General features: G+C 49.1%; 1 protein-coding gene across 4 annotated transcripts in view; it reads left to right on the top strand.

The window, feature by feature from the left end:
• Positions 1–17,968, top strand: part of ZDHHC2 (zinc finger DHHC-type palmitoyltransferase 2) — a 47,648-nt gene that overhangs the window by 18,684 nt on the left and 10,996 nt on the right. For 3 of the 4 annotated variants that reach the window (XM_036764647.1, XM_036764646.1, XM_036764649.1), the window contains 5 exons: positions 2,577–2,697; positions 8,252–8,321; positions 9,521–9,553; positions 16,667–16,787; positions 17,716–17,848. In XM_036764647.1, coding sequence (XP_036620542.1) covers positions 2,577–2,697; positions 8,252–8,321; positions 9,521–9,553; positions 16,667–16,787; positions 17,716–17,848 — 478 coding nt within the window. The remainder of the gene's footprint in view (positions 1–2,576; positions 2,698–8,251; positions 8,322–9,520; positions 9,554–16,666; positions 16,788–17,715; positions 17,849–17,968) is intronic. The other variant, XM_036764648.1, reaches the window with a different exon arrangement.

Below are 17,968 nucleotides of genomic sequence, written 5' to 3' on the forward strand. Positions count from 1 at the left end.
TGCATTTGCTCCTGGAGCCACTGGAGTTTACTGAGTGGGGCTAACATGGCCAGATGTGTGTTTGGGAAAATCGCTTTAGTGGCTGAATGGAGGATGAAATGGAGGGGGGAGAGATGAGCCAGGCAGGGCCAGGCATGAGGTGGTGAGGGTCTGCACCAGGAGGTAGCAGTGTCAGAAGAGAGAAGGGGGCAGTTCCAAGAGACGGTGCCGTGGTGGAATCCACAGGCCTTGGCAGCAGCTTGGATATGGGGGACGAAAGATGAGGAGTCCAGGATAAAACCTAGGTTCTGAGTCTGAGGGACTGGTGCTGGATGCTTGGGGTCACAGTGTGTTCTCCACTCAGCAGAGAGTTTAAAACGGCAGCTGGATGACACCCATAGGGGTTTGTTGTTTTTAAATAGGATTTTTGAATGTCTTGATTTTTGCACCCCCTCAGTTTCTCTCACTTCTGGGGGATCTCACGGAGAGCATTCTTAGTTGGATTGAAGGCTTCCGAGGGCCCTTCCAACTCTTGGGTTCTGTGACACTTTCTCATTGTTGCTTGAATGGTTCTCTGAGTTCCATTTCTAAAGAACAGATCGGCAAGTTTCTGAGCTGGCTCTGAGTACGTAGCGCTGTGTTGGGCCCTAAGGTAGGACAAGAGAGTCCGTTAGAGACAATCCCCCCTTGTGAGGGGCCTGAAGCCTAACAGACGACATATCAAATGGAAATGTAGGCTATGCTAGAGACAGGGATCAGAATGGATGGAAGATGCTTCCAGCACATCCTTTGATGTAGGGAGAAGGGGATTTAGCATTTACGGAGGGAAAGCCTCTTCATTCTTTCAGGCCTTAGGTCTGAAAGGGGAGGGTCCATTGCTTTCACTTTCCAGATAACTCTTTGCCTGGGGATAGATGATCTGAGGGGTGGTGGGAAATGAGTTGTTAACCTGAAGGGGAGAAGCTATGAATGGCCCTGGGAGAATAGGAAGAATTCTTTGTCCCTAGAGTCATCTCATAATGATGGCGTTAAAATGACGTCCTTTCAAGAGGGGGTCGTGGCTCTGGACAGATTGGATTCAAAAGGGCTGAGGCCAGAGAGCTTGCTCAGCACAGGGTACAGAGGTGGAGGAATGAGGTGGAGCAGTTTCTCCATATTGTTAGTTTTTCATTGTATTTTCAAGTAATTTCTTTCTTTTTTTTTTTTTAATGTGGCAGTGGACATCACCCTTGGGCATAAGATGGTTCTGCAGTGTGGGAGAAATAAGGAATACATAGCCCCCAAGAAAATCTCATTAAGAGACCATGTTCCAAAGACATTCTGAATGCCTGCTGTATTCTCAGCACGATTAGGCTTTGTGGAGAATGATAAACAAGAAACACAACAGCTCAAGTGGACCCTCCCTCTCAATTCTTTTTACCGAGAGTTTTGTTGACCAGTGGCATCGAGGCACCATCCAAAGAAACCTAGCTCTGGACACAGGGGACATCTGGCTTTAAATCCTTCCCCTGACAGTATTACTCCCCTGGCCAAGTTTCCCTGGGCCTCAGTTTGACCTCTTGGTTCAATGAGGGAGGGTTGGACTCAGTAGACCCAGAGACCCATTTTAGCTCCAGGTTTGGGGTTCTCTGTTCTTGTCCTCGACCATTTTTCAAGAGGATTATACCCAGAGAATGAATTCAGTAGACTTGTAATTTCTAATTAAAGTCATTTAGAAGGCAAGGCAAGAGAGTAAATATAGTAGATGTTGGAAAACTCCGTCATTCTGTTTTATCCATAATCTTAAACTGATAGTTGGAGGCAAAATGCATTTTGTGTTTATACACATTGGAAAAGCATTCCTTTACCCCTCTTTCCGATGGGAAGAGTGGAATTTGTAGGAATGATGGCCTTTGGTTTGAGACCCGTGTCCATGGTGGTGCTGCGGGGACCTTTCCTTCTGCCTTACACTGAGGAGAGCAGTCTGGCTCTGGAGCATTCACCCTAGACTTGGCCCTCCCTTTGGAGCATGTTGGCATTCAGTCGTTTCAGCCATTTGGGGTTTCCTTGGCAAAGATACTGGAGTGTTGGCCGTACCCCTCTCCGGGTCATTTTTACAGATGAGGAAACTGAGTCCCTGGAGCCTGCATTGGTCCATAAAGGAGTCCCCCTGAAGGAACATGAATTCCCCAGCTCTTGGGCCCAGTCAGTTAGGACTGTTTCTTACAGGAATTAGAGCTGTTGGGATTCCAGACATTTGCCAGTGGAGACTTGATCATTTTTCCTTATTCCTTTTCTACATTTGGCAGCAAAGTCCTCTCCGAAGGAGTGAATATGATGTAATGTAGCACCCACGCCAGAGGAGGGAAATGGAGAAATCTTTATGTATCCAGACGAGATTATGTCTGCTTTTTAATATCATCTTCATTTCCACACCAAGAATAAAAATGAAACACAGCCAGATGAAGGCTAGAAAGGTCCTCCCGCGGTACACAGACTACACCTTCTGTTATTTCATTGTTAACATGGTTAGGGATTTTTTTTCCCTTTTAGCTGAACCAGAGGGGACCGATGAGTCGCCATTTCTTTGACAATTACCCTTTATAATTATTCTCCAGTTCCATCTGTCCTACGCTGAGAAGGAGCTGCTAGAACGAGAACCTCGGGGGGAGACCCATCAGGAAATCCTGAAGCGAGCGGCCAAAGATCTTCCCGTCTACACGAGGACCATGTCTGGAGGTAACCGTCCCTCGCCCGGCTCTGGGACCAGGGGGCTTGTGCACTGTCCGTCCGAGGTTCTTCGAGAAAGGGAACTTTAGGCACTGAACATTATTTTCGAACTAATGGAACACAAGGCATTAAATATTGTGCAAACGTGAGAATTTCATTAAGCCTTTAGAGCTCTAATGCCGGCATGACGTGCGAAGCGATGTCATGCGCTGTTGCCAGTACGCCCGCTGGTTGCCTTTCATTCCGCCTGCTTGGGTTTGATTCATTGAGACTACGTCAAATCCTCCTCCGCTGTTTGTGGGGGACGAGACTGCTCTTTCGAAGGGGGGCTAGCCAGCCTGCATTTGGCAGTGCAAGAGAGTAAATTTAGTTTGATGCGGGAAAGTTATGCAATCTTACTTTATTAAAGCAGCAGTTACGCATAAGGAATTTTGTGTTCATATGCAGATGGGCGGGGGCGGGGAGCGAGCAGTCATCTACCCAGCTTGTTAATTCATGTTAATTTATTTTTTGCCAATGGCAGATTATTTCATAAATCTGTTAGGTGGGTCGGAGTTGCTGCAGGTACTTGGTCTCCACACCCCATTGGCAGCCACCAGCCACCACTAGTGTCCACAGCTGACTTTGGGGGTATTATCTTATAGGAAGAAAAGGGCTAGGTATCCCACATGTTGGAATCTGAAACAACGTTTCTGTTTATTGTTCAACTCAGCATAACTATGAAGCACCTACTGTGGGTAGAGGCCTGGGGAGGTAAGGAACTGCCAGCACTCCCCCACCCCCCACCAAACTGGGAATTTCCAGAAAGAGCGGGGCTTCATTTAGTTGTCAAGATGTGTTGGGTGGGTGGGGTGAGGCATTACTAATATATCGGGGCTCCCAGAGCCCGCAGTGGGAGGGACAGTTAGAGGAAGGGAAAGATGATCATAATAAGCACTAACCTTTAGAAGTATTTCTAAGTGTCTGCAAAGAAAGGCTTTTACATGTCCTGAATAACCTCACTTGACCCAAAGCAAACATTCCTCCGAAGGAAGTATTTAAAAAAAACCTTTTTACCATCGTACAGATAGGGAAAACCAGGCTCAGACGGGAGAGTGACTTGCCCATAGCCACACAGCTGGCAAGCATCCGAAGGAGGATTGGAATCCCAGCCCCTCCCCATAACAGATCCAGGCTCCATCTCGGGCTATGCCCCGGGGAAGGACGAGGCCAAAAGGCCAGAGGAGGACAGCTGATGATTCAGAGTAACAGTACCCAACACTTGGCCAACGCTGGATTGCTAGGGTTGGCCACCAGGAAGCTGGGGTTCCCTAACCATCAGGCACAGGAAGCCTGAGGGAGGCAGAGGCGGGTGGGCTGGCACCTTCACCAGCCCATCTCCCTGTTCACTCCCACTGGCTTGATCCCAACCGGGAGGGGCCAGTGAAAGAAAATGAAATTTTGGAAACAGCGGAGGAGAAGAGAAGGCTGGAAATGTGGCCAGAGTTCTCTATCATCTTGCCCTCCCACTCTCCACAGCCTCTCTTCCCAACCTTCCCAGCAAACCTCCCGTGGCTTCCCCAAACACAACCTTTTCCCCTAAGAATGCTGCTTCATATTTCACTGAAAAAATGGAGGCCGTTTGCTGAGGACCCCCTCTTCTCCTCTCCTCTTTCCCCTCCTCCTCCTCTTCTTCCTCCTCCTCTTCTTCTTCCCCTTTCTCTTCCTCCCCCCCTCCTCCTCCTCTTCCCCTCTTTCTCTTCCCCTCCCCCTCCATTTCTTCCTCCTCCTTTTCCCCTCTTTCTCTTCCTCCTCCCCCTCCTCTTCCTCCTCCTCCTTTCCCCCTCTTCCTCTTCCCCCTCCTCCTCCTCCTCAATCCAGATCACTGAGATGCCTTCCCCTACCATCTCCATCATCCCTATCACTCAGGACGAGGTCATCCTCCTTGCCAAGGCAGTCATTCTAGATACACGAGTTTCACTGTTTCACCGTGTCTTCTCTAACAGACTGCCCCTCTGTCCTTCCTTGCCCCACCCCTCACACTTAGCTTCGATCACGTCCCCCTCCTCTGCCAACAACAACAACGTCCTCACTTGTCTAAGTGTCCCTGCTAGCCAGCAGCCATTCCCCCTCCTCCTTGAGAAGCTCACCTCCCATAGGGCCCCCCCTTTCTTCTCCGTCTTGGGGTTTTCCGGATTCTGGCTCCTGACCTCATCGTTCCCCCAGGCCACGCTCTCCAGAGTCAATTGTCAGAGCCAGGGGCTCCCTCGGTCCTGTCTCCTTTGCCAGATCTTCATCGGGTTCTGCCGGCTGACCACAGCTGTCACCCGGCCTCTGTCCTGGGCCCTCTTCTCTGCTCACTTGATGATCTCATCAGTTCCCACAGGCTCGGTGGTCATCTCTATGAGGAAAAGTCTCAGATTTATCCAGCTCTAACCTCTCTGCTGACACCCCAGCCTTAGGTCACTAATTGCTTTTCAAGCACATCAACCTGGAAGTCCATTAAATACCTCAAACTCAGCATCCAAAAGGAGCCCATTGTCTTTCTGTAAGTAGAGGGAAACTGACCTCCTCTCATTCCCTCAGGCTTGAAACCTCGGAGTCATCCCACACTCCTCACTAACACCCTCCACCGTATCCAATCTGTGGCCAAAGCTGGTGCTTTTCCCTTACAACCTCTCTCAAACACGCCTCCTTCCATCCTCTGACCCTGCCACCTCTCTGGTGCAGACCCTCACCTCCACACCTGGACTGGCCGTCTGTCCTTCCTTCTGCAAGATGATGAATGACTTCATGACATGATGGTTGCCTGTGAATTGGATTTAAGTGAGGCAGAGACATGAAAGTCCTCAGCCTCACTCTCTCCTCCAGAGTGTACTGTGATGGCTGCTGGGGGTCTGCCTGCTCCAAGGCTCTCCCCACTCCAGTCCTTCCTCCATCAGCCACTAAAGTGGTTTTCCCAAAGCCCAGGTCCGACCCTGTCTCCCTCCTACTCAGTAAACTCCAGTGGCCTATCACCTCTCGGATCCAATACAACATGCTCTGCTTGGCCTTCAGGGCCCTTCATCACCTGCGCCTCCTACCTAGCCCTACTCCCCACCTTCCTCACAGCCCTCTCTGCTCCAGGAAGACTGGCCTCATTGTTCTTCCTCACTTACAACATTTCATCTGCTGGTTCTGGGCATTTTCTCTGGTCACTGCTCCCCTCTCCTCACCGCCACTGCCCCATTCCCAAGCTTCTTTTAGGGCTCAGCTCAAAGCCTACTTATCTTGTTTGTACACAGATGGCTATCTCCCCCATTAGACTGGGAACACCTTGAGGGAGGGGCCCTAGTAGCTGCCTTCACTAGGGTTAAGCACCTTCCCCAAAGCTTAGAGGCTGAGTGCCTGAATTCAGGATTGTGCTCATCCTTCCTCCACCCCCTCCCACAACCCTGGTGAGCCCAAGGTATCACCTGGTGGTGACTGGGAAAGGATGAAGTCAGGCCCAGAGGAGGTCCAGCCTCTCCCAGTTGACCTCAGGGCCTCTGCCTCTACTCCTAATAATGCAGACCCTCCAGTGGTTCCTGTATCTTGGCTATAGGCTGTAATCTATTTGGGCTGAGAGAGGTCAAATTGTAGGTCTTAGGCTAGCACACACATATACATATGTAATTGTGTATATATATATATGTATATGTATATATATGTATATATATATACATTTACAAATATATGTACATATATGTATGTATGTATTAATACATCCTACATTTACACATATGGCAAATCACCCCCCCCCCCCCCCCGATCCTGTGTTTTATCCCCAAAAGCAATCAGCAGACCAGCCACACTTAGCTTGAACACACCACCACCACTTCGGGCAGAACAAACAAAAGGATGTTTCTGCTCAGTTTGGGGAGGAAAACAAGTCTCTTTGTTAACCAAGCCAAAGACAGTCACAGCTCCGTTCAGCTTGGACGTAGTCCCGGTGGTTAGAGGCTCCAAGGCCACGACGATGGTGGGGTGGGCAGCACTGCCCAGGCCACTCTTCAGACCTGTATGCTTCTCCAAAAGCCAAGCCATTGTCACACGAGGCCTTGTTGGATGCAGGCTCATAGAGCCGCCATCTTTCTTAGCCCTAGATAAGTTCAGCTAGGGGGTGCCACAGTGCACAGAGTGCTAGCCCTGGAGTGCTATAAACTTGGGTTCAGATCCAGCCTCATTTTGCTTCTGTCTGCCTCAGGGAAGGAAATGGCCCTGTATCTGATCTGTGAGGGACGATGGGGTTTTAACAATCGGAGGAGAAGAGGAAATGGACTAAAAACTAGAACTATGATTTTGCTGTTGTGACTCAACTGCCTTCACCCCCTCCCCCCGCCCCCCCCCCCCCAGTGAAAATGGTGCTACTTGATTCTCTGGTGATTAATGACCCACAGAAACAAGCATCCGTGTGCCCTTTGCTGAGCTAGGACTCCTTCTGGCTCACAGGTGGGTCATAGAATCATACATTCTATGAAACTGGGTAGGGAAGCTCAAGGTCATGCAGTCCAGCCCTTTACAGGTGAGGGAATGGAGGCCCAGGAAGGTGAAAAGTCTTGGCCAAAGTACCACAGGCAGTAAGTGAGTGGAAGAGGCAGGATTCAAACCCAGGTCCTCTGATGCAGTTCCAGCATCAGCCCCACTGCACCATGCTGCTGGCCACCAGCCTGCCAATGCAGAATGCCAGTGACCTTCCAAGGTCGCTCCTTTATCTGGGAATCGGAGGCAGGCATCCTTCCAGCAATAGTTGGGAGCCAGGTGTATTTTCCACTTTGGTGGGAAAGAAGATGAAGGTCTGTGCAGTCTCCAGGGCCCCTGCCACCCACAATCACTCCAGAGTTCAAGGTAGCCAGTAATGATTGTTGGTCTTATTGCTATATAATGACCACATCCTCTCTGCGGCCAAGAAGGCATGACTCAGTTACCTGGAAGGAGTTGCTGTATTCTGTATTTGACTTCTAAGCAACATGCTGGCATCCCTTCTGTGGACTGATAATTCCGCTCACCACCAGTTAGAGACTTCCAGTTACTAGAAAGCTCCATGTAAAGCTAGCACCCCATCCTTGGGGAGAGCCCTCCTCACTGGAGACTGCAGCACTGAGGACCATCTGGAGTCAGAGGACCTGGGGTCAAACCCTAACTCTGACACCCCAGTGTGACCTTAGGCTATTGGCTCCACTTCCTCATCTGTAAAATGAGGGCATTGGACTAGATGACCTCTGAGATCCTTTCCATCTCTAGGTTCAGGGCTTCTGGTGTAGGATCTGTGGGTAAGTAATTCTCTCTCTCTCTGCCTCTCTGTGTCTCTGTCTCTCTATCTGCCTCTGTCTCTGTCTCTCTCTCCTTCCTTCCCTCCTCTTTCTCCTCCCCTGCCTTCCCCCTCTCCCCTCTCTCTCCCTCCCTCTTCTCCCCTCCTAAAAGAAAAAATAAGCCAGTTGTGATTTCAGGAGAATGCTAATTCAAGCTGTTTTTTCAAAACAAATTTTCATAAAATGGTTTGCTAACTATTTGTGTAGTCGACTGAATGCCAAGTCCAAGGTTAAATAGATGTTTCTGTTCTTAGCTATCCGATATTGTGACAGATGCCAGCTCATAAAGCCCGACCGATGTCATCACTGCTCCGTCTGTGATAAGTAAGACAACTTTTGCATTTCCCTTTTCAAATCCCCCAGAAGGGCCGTGGGTTTTAAAGGAAATGGGAGAAACTGATCAGCGCACTTAAATGTCGCCTTTGGCCCCCTGTCCTTGCGTTTTTCTTTCTCTGCTTCTTGTCTTTTTTTCATCCTATTCGTGACTTTGGACCAGAAAATACCTGGTCACAGTCAATATGTCGCTTACTGTCTGGGCTGCATTGGCTTTGTTGTTTGTAGTGACACAAATCAATTCAGTTCCGTCCTCGGCTTCCTCATCTGTAAAGCAGGAGGTTGGACGGAGACCTTGGAAGGCCCTTCTAGCTCAAATCTATGCTCTGTAATCCATGATTAAGCACCTACTCTGTGCCAAGCAGTTCATTAGGATCTGGGCATACAAACGTGAAATGAAGCAATCCCTGATCCTCCAGAGCCTTGTTCTGCTGGTAAGCCCCCAGGCTAGAGTGCCTTTCACGGGCTTTCTTTGAAACACAAAGGAAATGATTTATTTAAATAGTCCCAGTAAAGACAATTTAATTGAGCAAGTATCAATTTAGCAAACTCTTGCCATCCTTGTAAAGATGGCCCATGGTAATTCCATCCATGGTCAAGCCATGACAAATCACAAATCTTAAAAAATATCATGTCTTTAGTGTGATGGAAGATACACAATATGTCCCCTACGCCTTCTTGAAGTTTGAAGCCTGAGTAGCTTTTCTCGGTTTAAAACTACACTAAGCCGCTGGCCAAGGTGCCCTCGCCTTGACTTTGCTTAGCTTGGGTGGCCACAGAAAAACTGAACCCGGACCGAAAGCCACCCTGTGGATGTCATGCTGTTTTTGTTTGGTGTGGCGGGGTCATGCAAGGGTGGGTGTGGGTGTTTTTGGTTTTTTTAATGTCAGTGTCCTCAGGAAGTGTAATACTGGTTTATGGACCAATTTCATATTTAAGGTCATGCTTCTATGTGTTTGCTTGATAGGACTTTTACCATTAAGCAGCTTTTCAGTTCATTGAAATCCAGTGCTTAGACAATGCAAGATACCAGTGCTGTGTGTTTAGTGTGTGTGTGTGTGTGTGTGTGTGTGTGTGTGTGTGTGTGTTGCCTTTTAACGATTTTGTGATTTCACCGTGCATCTGTTGGGGGGGTTTTGGGTTTTGTTTTGTTTTTATTTTTTTGCTTTTTTTTTTTTTTGCTTTATTAGATGTATTTTGAAAATGGACCACCACTGCCCTTGGTGAGTAAAACTCTGTGTATCTGTGACTCTTTTTCCCTTCCATGTGTGGATTTGAATTTGTAAAGTAAAAAAAAAGTAAAGTAGGAAGTATTGCCTTGTTCAGGCTCAAGCCTCCAGAGCAGGCTCCTCTGGGCTCAGTCATAGGGCATTATTCCCAGGAGTGGGTTTTGTTCCCATGTATTTCAAGAGAGTGAAGTCTTAGAGCCCAAAAATCGGGCTGGTCTTGGGGCTGGTGAAGAGGGAGCAGCAAGGAAGTGGGCTAGGTTCCTCTCCCCCCATTTTCTCCCAGGCCCCTGGATCTGCCTCAAAGCACTTCTGGCTTCAGCCCATGTCAGGATGTTGGTGGCTGGCACTAAGAAGCAGTAAGGTAGTGCAGTGGTAGATGGACATATATGACCAAGGGATCTACAGAGAGGTGACCCTGTCTGACCTCTTTAAGTGGCTCATGACATTTATGACAAATGATAAATCTGCAGAATTCAGAGAGGCATAGGATGCAGGGTGGAGAAAGCAGAGCCCAGAGAGTGATGTGTACACACACACACACACACACACACACACACACACACACACACACAACCAACCAAGAACACTCAGGTTAACCAGGACCCTTCATGATAGCACCATCATGAGGATACAGCCCTGCCTTCTGTTGACAATTGATAATGGACTGCACTCTGTAAAAGGGTTTGGCTTTCCTTTGGGAGATATCTGTTGTATATATACATACGAGATATATGGTTCCTGCCATGAATCTGTCACCTCATTGATGTAGACACTTACCCCAGTGGTGCAGCCACACCTTCTCACCGGCTGCAGCCCCTGCCTGCATGTCCTCAGTAGAACTCCAGAGGAACCACCCTCCATGTTGTTGTAGCCTTCCCTGCCCTCTCTCCCCATTGTGTGGAGGCCAGCAGATCGCTCAGGCTATCTGCCAGCCATCCCCTGTTCTTTCTGGATGGCCAGCCCACCTCCTTTTCTGCCATGTTGTTACCATCTGCTGCTATCTACCACACGGCTTTCCTTTCCCTTTGAGTGATCTTTGACTTAAATTCTTCGTTCCTGGCAGCAATTCGGGGTGATGGTTGGGGTTATTCCGAGCCCTGGGCCATTTCCCAAAAGCCAGCCAGCCCTCTCTGCTCTGCCCACTCTGCCCGCTCTGCTTTTGGCCCCGCTCATGGGCTCTTTGCACAGTCTTGTCCTGTACAGGCTCTGATGGACTCACCACCCATTCTGTTAGTCTCAAAGCAGAGACAGCAGACATCCTCATGGATCAGCAGACCAACTTCCAAGGGTTTCTAGATCCTGTTTACAAGACTCAGCAATGTGTGCAGACTGGGTGCAGCCAGCAAACCCAAAGTCGAAGCACTTTCCCAACTCTATCAATCTGCCAACAACAAGTGTTATGAGAAGCTCACAGATCTGGAGGTGGAAGGACCTCAGAGGACATCTAGTCCAGCCTCCTCAGGCCCAGGGAGGTAGGAAGCATCAGAGAGGATTTGAACCCAGGTCCTCCCACACCGGAGTTAGTGCTTTTTCCACTGTCCCAGGTCAGGTCTTCCTGACTCCAATGCCAACCCTCTCTCCATTACACTATGAAGTCTGGGGCTTGCATTTCTTATCCTCAAGCATTTGGTATATATACTCTCTCATCTTCCAGATAGCTCAAGAATCAAACCGTTAAATGTGTGTACTTCAGCATGGAACTCCTTTGTATAGGTGGAATCTACACCAGCTATTCCTCCCATTTTTATTTTCTTTGCTACCTCATGGGGCACATCAAGAGCTGGGACATTAGGGACCAAGCAAGGTGACTGTCCTGCCATCGATGAACAAAGGGCATTTGCTATAGAGACCTTTACAAATCTTTCCCATCTTTCATCTATTTGTCATCCACCTTCCAGTTGCATCCTTAGACCCCCTCAGGAAGGCATGGCTTGGCTTGGCTCAGTTGGGGTTTTAATCAATCTTTCCTTACTTCATTGTTGTGTTTGCTGCTTCTTGTTGTTTTCAGAGGAAACTGCTCAAGATTGTTACCAGCCTCTGGGAGACTTTCCAAACAGTTCTGTATTCTCAGTCAGCACTGTCCTGGGCCGCTGCTCACTCTCTCCATTGGACAAGGAGGTTGGAGCAGTTTCTAAGGTCCTTTGATTCCATTGTGGCGGCCATTGACTTGGGTTGGGCAATCTCATCAGGAAAGGACGAAGATGTATCCAGTCACTTTTCTTATTCAGTTTTTCCATCAGCGACTTCTTTAAGTAGGGCAGTGCCTCAGTATTGCGCCGTATCTTCCCATTTTTATCCTGATTTAGCACTGTTACCTTTTGTAGGTGATCTGACTATATACAGTCAATTTGGAAATCACTTCCACCTCAATGACTGATCATTTCCTCTCTGTTAAAATATCCATGTCCTCTCCCGACATGCTGTTTGGTACCCACAATATGCAGCACCTCATGATTGTCAAAGAAAATATTAGTGATATATAGATATACGTTTTCTACCTGGTCTATGAGCTTGTCACTCCTGAACCCTGAGCCACATTTTTCAACCTGTTCTTTACTGTTTTTCCCTATTATCTATCACTTTAACACTGAACTCACTGAATAATCCTAGTAGGATTCTAGGTGAGAGACCACTGGGGCCATCAAATTCATCTCCCGATTTTTACAGATGAAACTGAGAGTTATATGACTTTTCTATGGTCCCACAGATGGTAGCAGAGGTAGATCTTGAAGTCAGGTCCTTTGACTTCAGAGACCGTCCAAGTAGCTGGAGATTTCATTGGCAGGCTCTTATCAAAATTTCCATCTGCTCCTCTGCAACAACCCCTCTGTATAAGCAACACCGTTTTCATGGCTGTCATTTAAAAAAAAATTTATCATGAGCATCACAATATGACCAAGTGCCCGGTGGAACTAGGCTTCTCTCCACCTCTTCACCTTGGGGTTCTGGGTGTTCTCTCTAGCCACTCCCCCAGGCCTGGAATGCTCCCTCTCTTCTGCTCCAACTACTGGCCTCCAGGCTTCCTTTAAGCCCCATCTTCTACAGGAAGCCTTTTTCCAGCCTCTTGTCATTCCTGGGCCTTCCCTCTATTATTACCTATTTACCCTTTTTGTATATATTGGTTTGCTCGCTGTACCCTGGGTCAGACTGTGAGTTCCTTCAGGGCAGGGACTGTCTTTTGCGTCTTTTTGTATCCTGGTGCTTAGCACAGTGCCTAGCACTTAGTACAGCTTCATAAATGTTGATTGATTGATGACAAAGTCAATTTCTTCCTCCTTTATTGGCTCCTCCAGTAGCAAATCCGCCATCCTGTCATTCTGCTTTGTCTTCCTTTTGTCTTCTGGCTTCGTGTTCAGCAAACATGTGACAGGTTGGCTTCCTCCATCACGGCTCAGTGGATCTTAGTAGCCTCTGCTAGTCGGCCGCCGTCTTGGCAAAAGTAGATGGGGCCATGCAGAACAGGGTCCATTTTGTGCTCTTCTTTGTCTCGTGGCTTGCTGCCCTAATGATTCACTGCCAGCGGGCCCCAGTGATCTGCTTCTGTTTTTTCTCATCGAGGCAGGCCATCAGAAAACAAACCTAGTCTGATGCGGGTGTGTCCTCGAGGCTCTCCCAGTGTGGTGGGCCCTTCCTGAATTCATGCTTTCTTCGGGCAGAGCTTTGCAGTGTCAAGGTCACCTCTGGGCCAAGATGAGGCCTTGGAGCAGGATGCGAGGGAGGCTTATTTGTTTATTTTTTTGTTGTTACTGAAACGGAATGTAACACTAAGTTTTCAAAAGGAATGTAAATCTGCACTCAAAGCAAGCTCGTACATTTTTTTCAAAGGCACTGGCTGTATCCTTGGTTCACCCAATAACACAAGAACAAGATGATGAGTTCTTATCCTAGAGATCTCTCTGAGCATGCGGTGCATTTATTCCTGTGGACACATTCCCAAGCCTCCCAACCTTGGCAGTCAGGAGAGCCCCCAGCAGGGGTGGTGCCTCGGGGTCCTCCTGGGCAGATTCAGGCCTGATCGCAGACTAGGGAGAAGACGCCCTTCCACTTGGGCTCTGGCTCCACAGTAACAGCATTGGCCAGGTCCATGGAGGGGGCAGCCAGGTAGTGGGGAAGGTGGCTGGAGGGGAGATGGGAAATAGACCCAGAAGGCTTTTCGAGCCAGGCATTTCCGGGCTTTCTGACTCAAGCACAGAGCAGGGTTGGGGAAGCTGGCAGAAGGTGGGGGATCTCCCCTGGAGTCTGGCATGTGCATACATGTACATCTCTATGTGCAGGTGTTGTCTCCCCCATAGCGTAGGGGGCTTATCTCCCTTTTGCCTTTGTCCCTCCAGCACTTGGCCCATAGCAAGTACTCCAGGAAGGAGCAGCGACTGCTAAAATAATCATGAGGATAATGACAGGGATTAATGTTGTTATTGTGCTAGCATTTCTAAACGGCTTTGAGATCTGCCAAGCACTTCACACATTATGTCATCTGATCCCTGGGTGCTTATGTTAGCCCGCATTTTACAGACGAGGAAACTGAGGCCAGGGTCCTACAGCTAGTTGATGTCTGAGGCAGGATTTAAGCTCAGGCTGACCCAGCATTCTCTGCCCTCTGCCACCCAGGTGGCTTATGTCTAGAGTAGCATGCCCAAAGGCCAGTGCCTGGGCAGAGGAAGGTCCACGTGTGCCCTCCTCATAAGGGAAAGGGAGCTTCTATGTGGCAGGGCCAGGCGTGGGAGAGGTCCACACAGGTCTGGGCCCCTGGGGCAGAGTTGAGGACACAGGATGCCGGAGAACAGAGGTTAGCCCAGGAGATGTCGGGCAGTCTGTGGACAGCAGCCTGCCCAGGGCTCTTCGTCACTGGGGCTGGGTCTCCTGTTAGATGAGGGGTCTCCCTGACCTCCGGCTGAAAGGAGCCTCTCTGCAGTCCCCCACCCCCCACTGCTCCTGGTTCTGCTCTCGGGGGCCAGTCTGGCCTCTACCTGACAGCCCTCCACATTGTCCAGAGTCCTTCCCAGCTCTTGCAGACTCTGTCATGACCTTGGGCCCCTCACTTCCCTGTGCTTCCTCCCACCTCCCCTTGGCAGCTGAGCAGACCACCCTGGATGCACCATCCCTAGAGCGCTGCTTCGAGGGAAGAAGACTCTCTCTCCCTCCCTCAGTTTCCCAGCTTCAGTTGTATCCAACTCTTCGTGACCCAGTGGTCACGTCAATCCTGTTCATGGGGTTTTCTCAGCAAGGATACTGGAGTGATTGGCCACTTTCTTCTACAGTGGATTAAGGCCAAGAGAGGTTAAGTGACTACACAGCTAGTGTGTCTGAGTTTAGATTTGCATTCAGGCCTTCCTGAATCCGGGCCTAGCGCTCTATCCACTGAGCCACCTGGCTGCCTCCCAGAAGCTGCCTGGAGCTCTTCTGTTAAGTGATGGCCAGGTGCCTTCTGTGGCTGTTTCTGACTTAGCTCTGTGTCTACATAGAAACCCCCGAGTTCTGGGATTCATTCCATAGGCCCCTCACTGCCTCCCTCAGAAGCACGCTGGCATTTAGGCCGAATCTGGTGCTTTCCTCATTTCCTCATGTGAGGCTGTGGGCTTCCTGCCCAAGTCAGAGGCCCAAGACATTCCCCAGGCCCTTCTCTTCTGGGACTCCAGAGTGTGGCCCCCGGTGCCCATCCTGGGCTCCCCTCCCAGGCTGGGGCACGATGAGACAGGGGTTTCCAGCTGTCTCCATTCTCATTGTCTGTTGTAAAGATTTTATAAAGGCTGTTTGTGCCAATGAGGCCAGGGACTGAGAGAAACAAAAAACCAAGCAAAGGTCTTCCTCTTCGTGACCTGGGCCTCCACAGAAGCAGATTGCGGCCTCTCCCAGGCTGATGAGACAATCTAAAACTTCGTCACTCCATGACCCCCCAGGACTGGTCCTCAGACTGAAATGGGCTTCCTCCAGTTTGGTGGGGCCTGCACTCCCTCCCTACCACACAGAGCACTAGAGTAGAATATTGGGGGAGGGACAAAATAACTCCCCCGCCAGGTAAATCACAGAGCTTGAGATTGAAAGGATCACAGGGTTTCTGGCTGGGAGGGGCCGGCCAGACTTTCTAATGTGGCTCCATTTCACAGGTGAGAACACTGAAGCTGATAAGTGGGAAGGGACCTGGCCAAGGACACAGAGCTGGTGCATCACAGGAGGTTGGCACTGCCCATCCCTCCCTCTTTGCTGCTGTTCTTAGTGCTCAGCCTGGCAAGCAGCCTTCTGTGTGGGGGTCAGGAGGGCTGGGGGGGTGTCCCTGGTGTCCCCCTCCCTTGCAGGGGAGAGCTGTGCTCCTGAGACAAAGGCCTGGGGAGGGGATGGCATAGAAGTAGTTTCTGTCCATCCCAAAGAAGACTTGGAAGAGCAAAGCCAAAAGGCAGCTCCTGCTCCAGCACCCTGGGGTCACAGCATCAGAGCTGGAAGGGACCTCAGCACTGGGCCAGGAGTCAGGAAGACCTGAGTTCAAATCCAGCTTCAGACACTTCCTAGTTGTGTGACCTTGGGCAAGTCACTTCACCCTGTTTGCCTCAGTTTCCTCATCGGTAAAATGAGCTGGAGAAGGAAAGGGCAGACCCCTCGAGGATCTCTGCCAAGAAACAAACACATAAAGCCCAGATGGGATCACGAAGAGTTGGACACAACTAAAAATGACTGAAGAAATGGTAACACACCTTCGTGTATGTGAGGCTGGCCGTGACAGGCTGATGTGCCTAAAGAGCCGGCCAAGAAGGCCTGGGTTCAAATCCTGCCTCCGGGGGATTCTGGGCCAGTCCTTTTATCTCTTAGTGTTCTCTCTAGGCAATCCTCTAAGACTACGTAGCAGAGAGGAAGTGTCCACACCTGGGAGTTCCCTACCTCCTGGAAATCACGGGCGGGTCCAGTCCCTAGCCCTACCCTTACAGTGTGTGGCCTGAGCCGCAGATCATCTAGATCTCTTCTGTGTAAATGTGTCCTGCTGGCTCAGCACAGAGAAAGTGGAGAAGGGGGCCTGGGGCCACGCAGACCAGCGCCTTTGGCGCTTCCGCTGAGCCAAACCTCGGCATGGGGCCCAAGACCAGATTTTCACACGTCTCTCCCTTGTTTCGTTGCCAGGGTGAACAATTGTGTCGGATTCTCAAACTACAAGTTTTTCCTCCTTTTCTTGGCCTATTCCCTTCTCTACTGCCTGTTTATCGCTGCAACTGATTTACAGTATTTTATCAAGTTCTGGACGGTAAGTGTTTCCCGAAACCAGGGGTGGGAATGCGCAGGGAGAGATCTCCGACTGGCAGAGCTGAGCCTCGGCCGTGAGATCGCTCGGACGTTTCTGACTCATCTGAGCCAGAACTGAAACAAACCGAGTTATAATAATATAATATCGTATGAGAAAGGGTCCACGTTGTCTCTGTGCCCTGCCATGCTCATAGGTGCATCCCACACTCCCTTCTCTCTGGGATGGACGGGATTTTGCCCAAGACTATGTTCCTTGAATCATTACCGTAGCCTTTCCTTGGGTCCAGGCGTTGATTCCAATTAACGTGCCCAGGGAATGTGGAAAATAGAAACTAAATGCGAATTTTAAAAGTCATGTATCAGCCGGCTACGTGTTGGGTCCAGTTTCTCAGTGTGGCCAAAGTGAATGTGTCCTTTCCACTCTTCCTTTTCCCTTCCTTTTTCTTTTTCCTACTGTCTTTCTTTTTCCTTCTTTCCTCTTCTTTCCTTTTTTCTTTCTTTCCTTTTTCCCTCTTATTCTTTCTTTCTTGTTTTTTCATTCATTCATTATTCTTTCTTTTTCTTGCTTTCTGTCTTTCTTTTTCCTTCTTTCCCCTTCTTTCCTTCTTTTTCCTTTCTTTCCTTTTCCCCCTTATTCTTTCTTTATTGTTCATTCATTCATCTTCCTTCCTTTCTTCCTTTTTTTCTTCCTTTCTTTCCTTCTTTCCTTCTTTCCTTCTTTCTTTCCTTCTTTCCTTCTTTCCTTCTTTCTTTCTTTCTTTCTTTCTTTCTTCCTTCTTTCCTTCCTTCCTTACTTTCTTTCTTCCTTCCTTCCTTCCTTCCTTCTTTCCTTCCTTCCTTTCTTTCTTCCTTCCTTTCTTTCTTTCCTTCTTTCTTTCTTTGTTTCTTTGTTTCTTTCTTTTTTTCTTTCTTTCTTTCTTTCTTTCCAGAATGGCCTTCCTGACACCCAAGCCAAGTTTCACATTATGTTCTTATTCTTCGCGGCCGCCATGTTCTCCGTCAGTTTGTCTTCTCTTTTTGGCTACCACTGTTGGCTGGTTAGCAAAAACAAGTCTACGTTAGGTAAGTGACTTCATTTTTGGTATCAGCTTTCTATCCCCACCGATGTGTTTCTACCCTGTCCTTAAGTATCCCTAAGGCTCACTGTGGTGATCAAACCCAGCTCCTTCACCGATGCAGACT

Source organism: Trichosurus vulpecula, chromosome 6, assembly GCF_011100635.1.
Source record: "Trichosurus vulpecula isolate mTriVul1 chromosome 6, mTriVul1.pri, whole genome shotgun sequence".
NCBI classification, from domain to species: Eukaryota; Metazoa; Chordata; class Mammalia; order Diprotodontia; family Phalangeridae; genus Trichosurus; species Trichosurus vulpecula.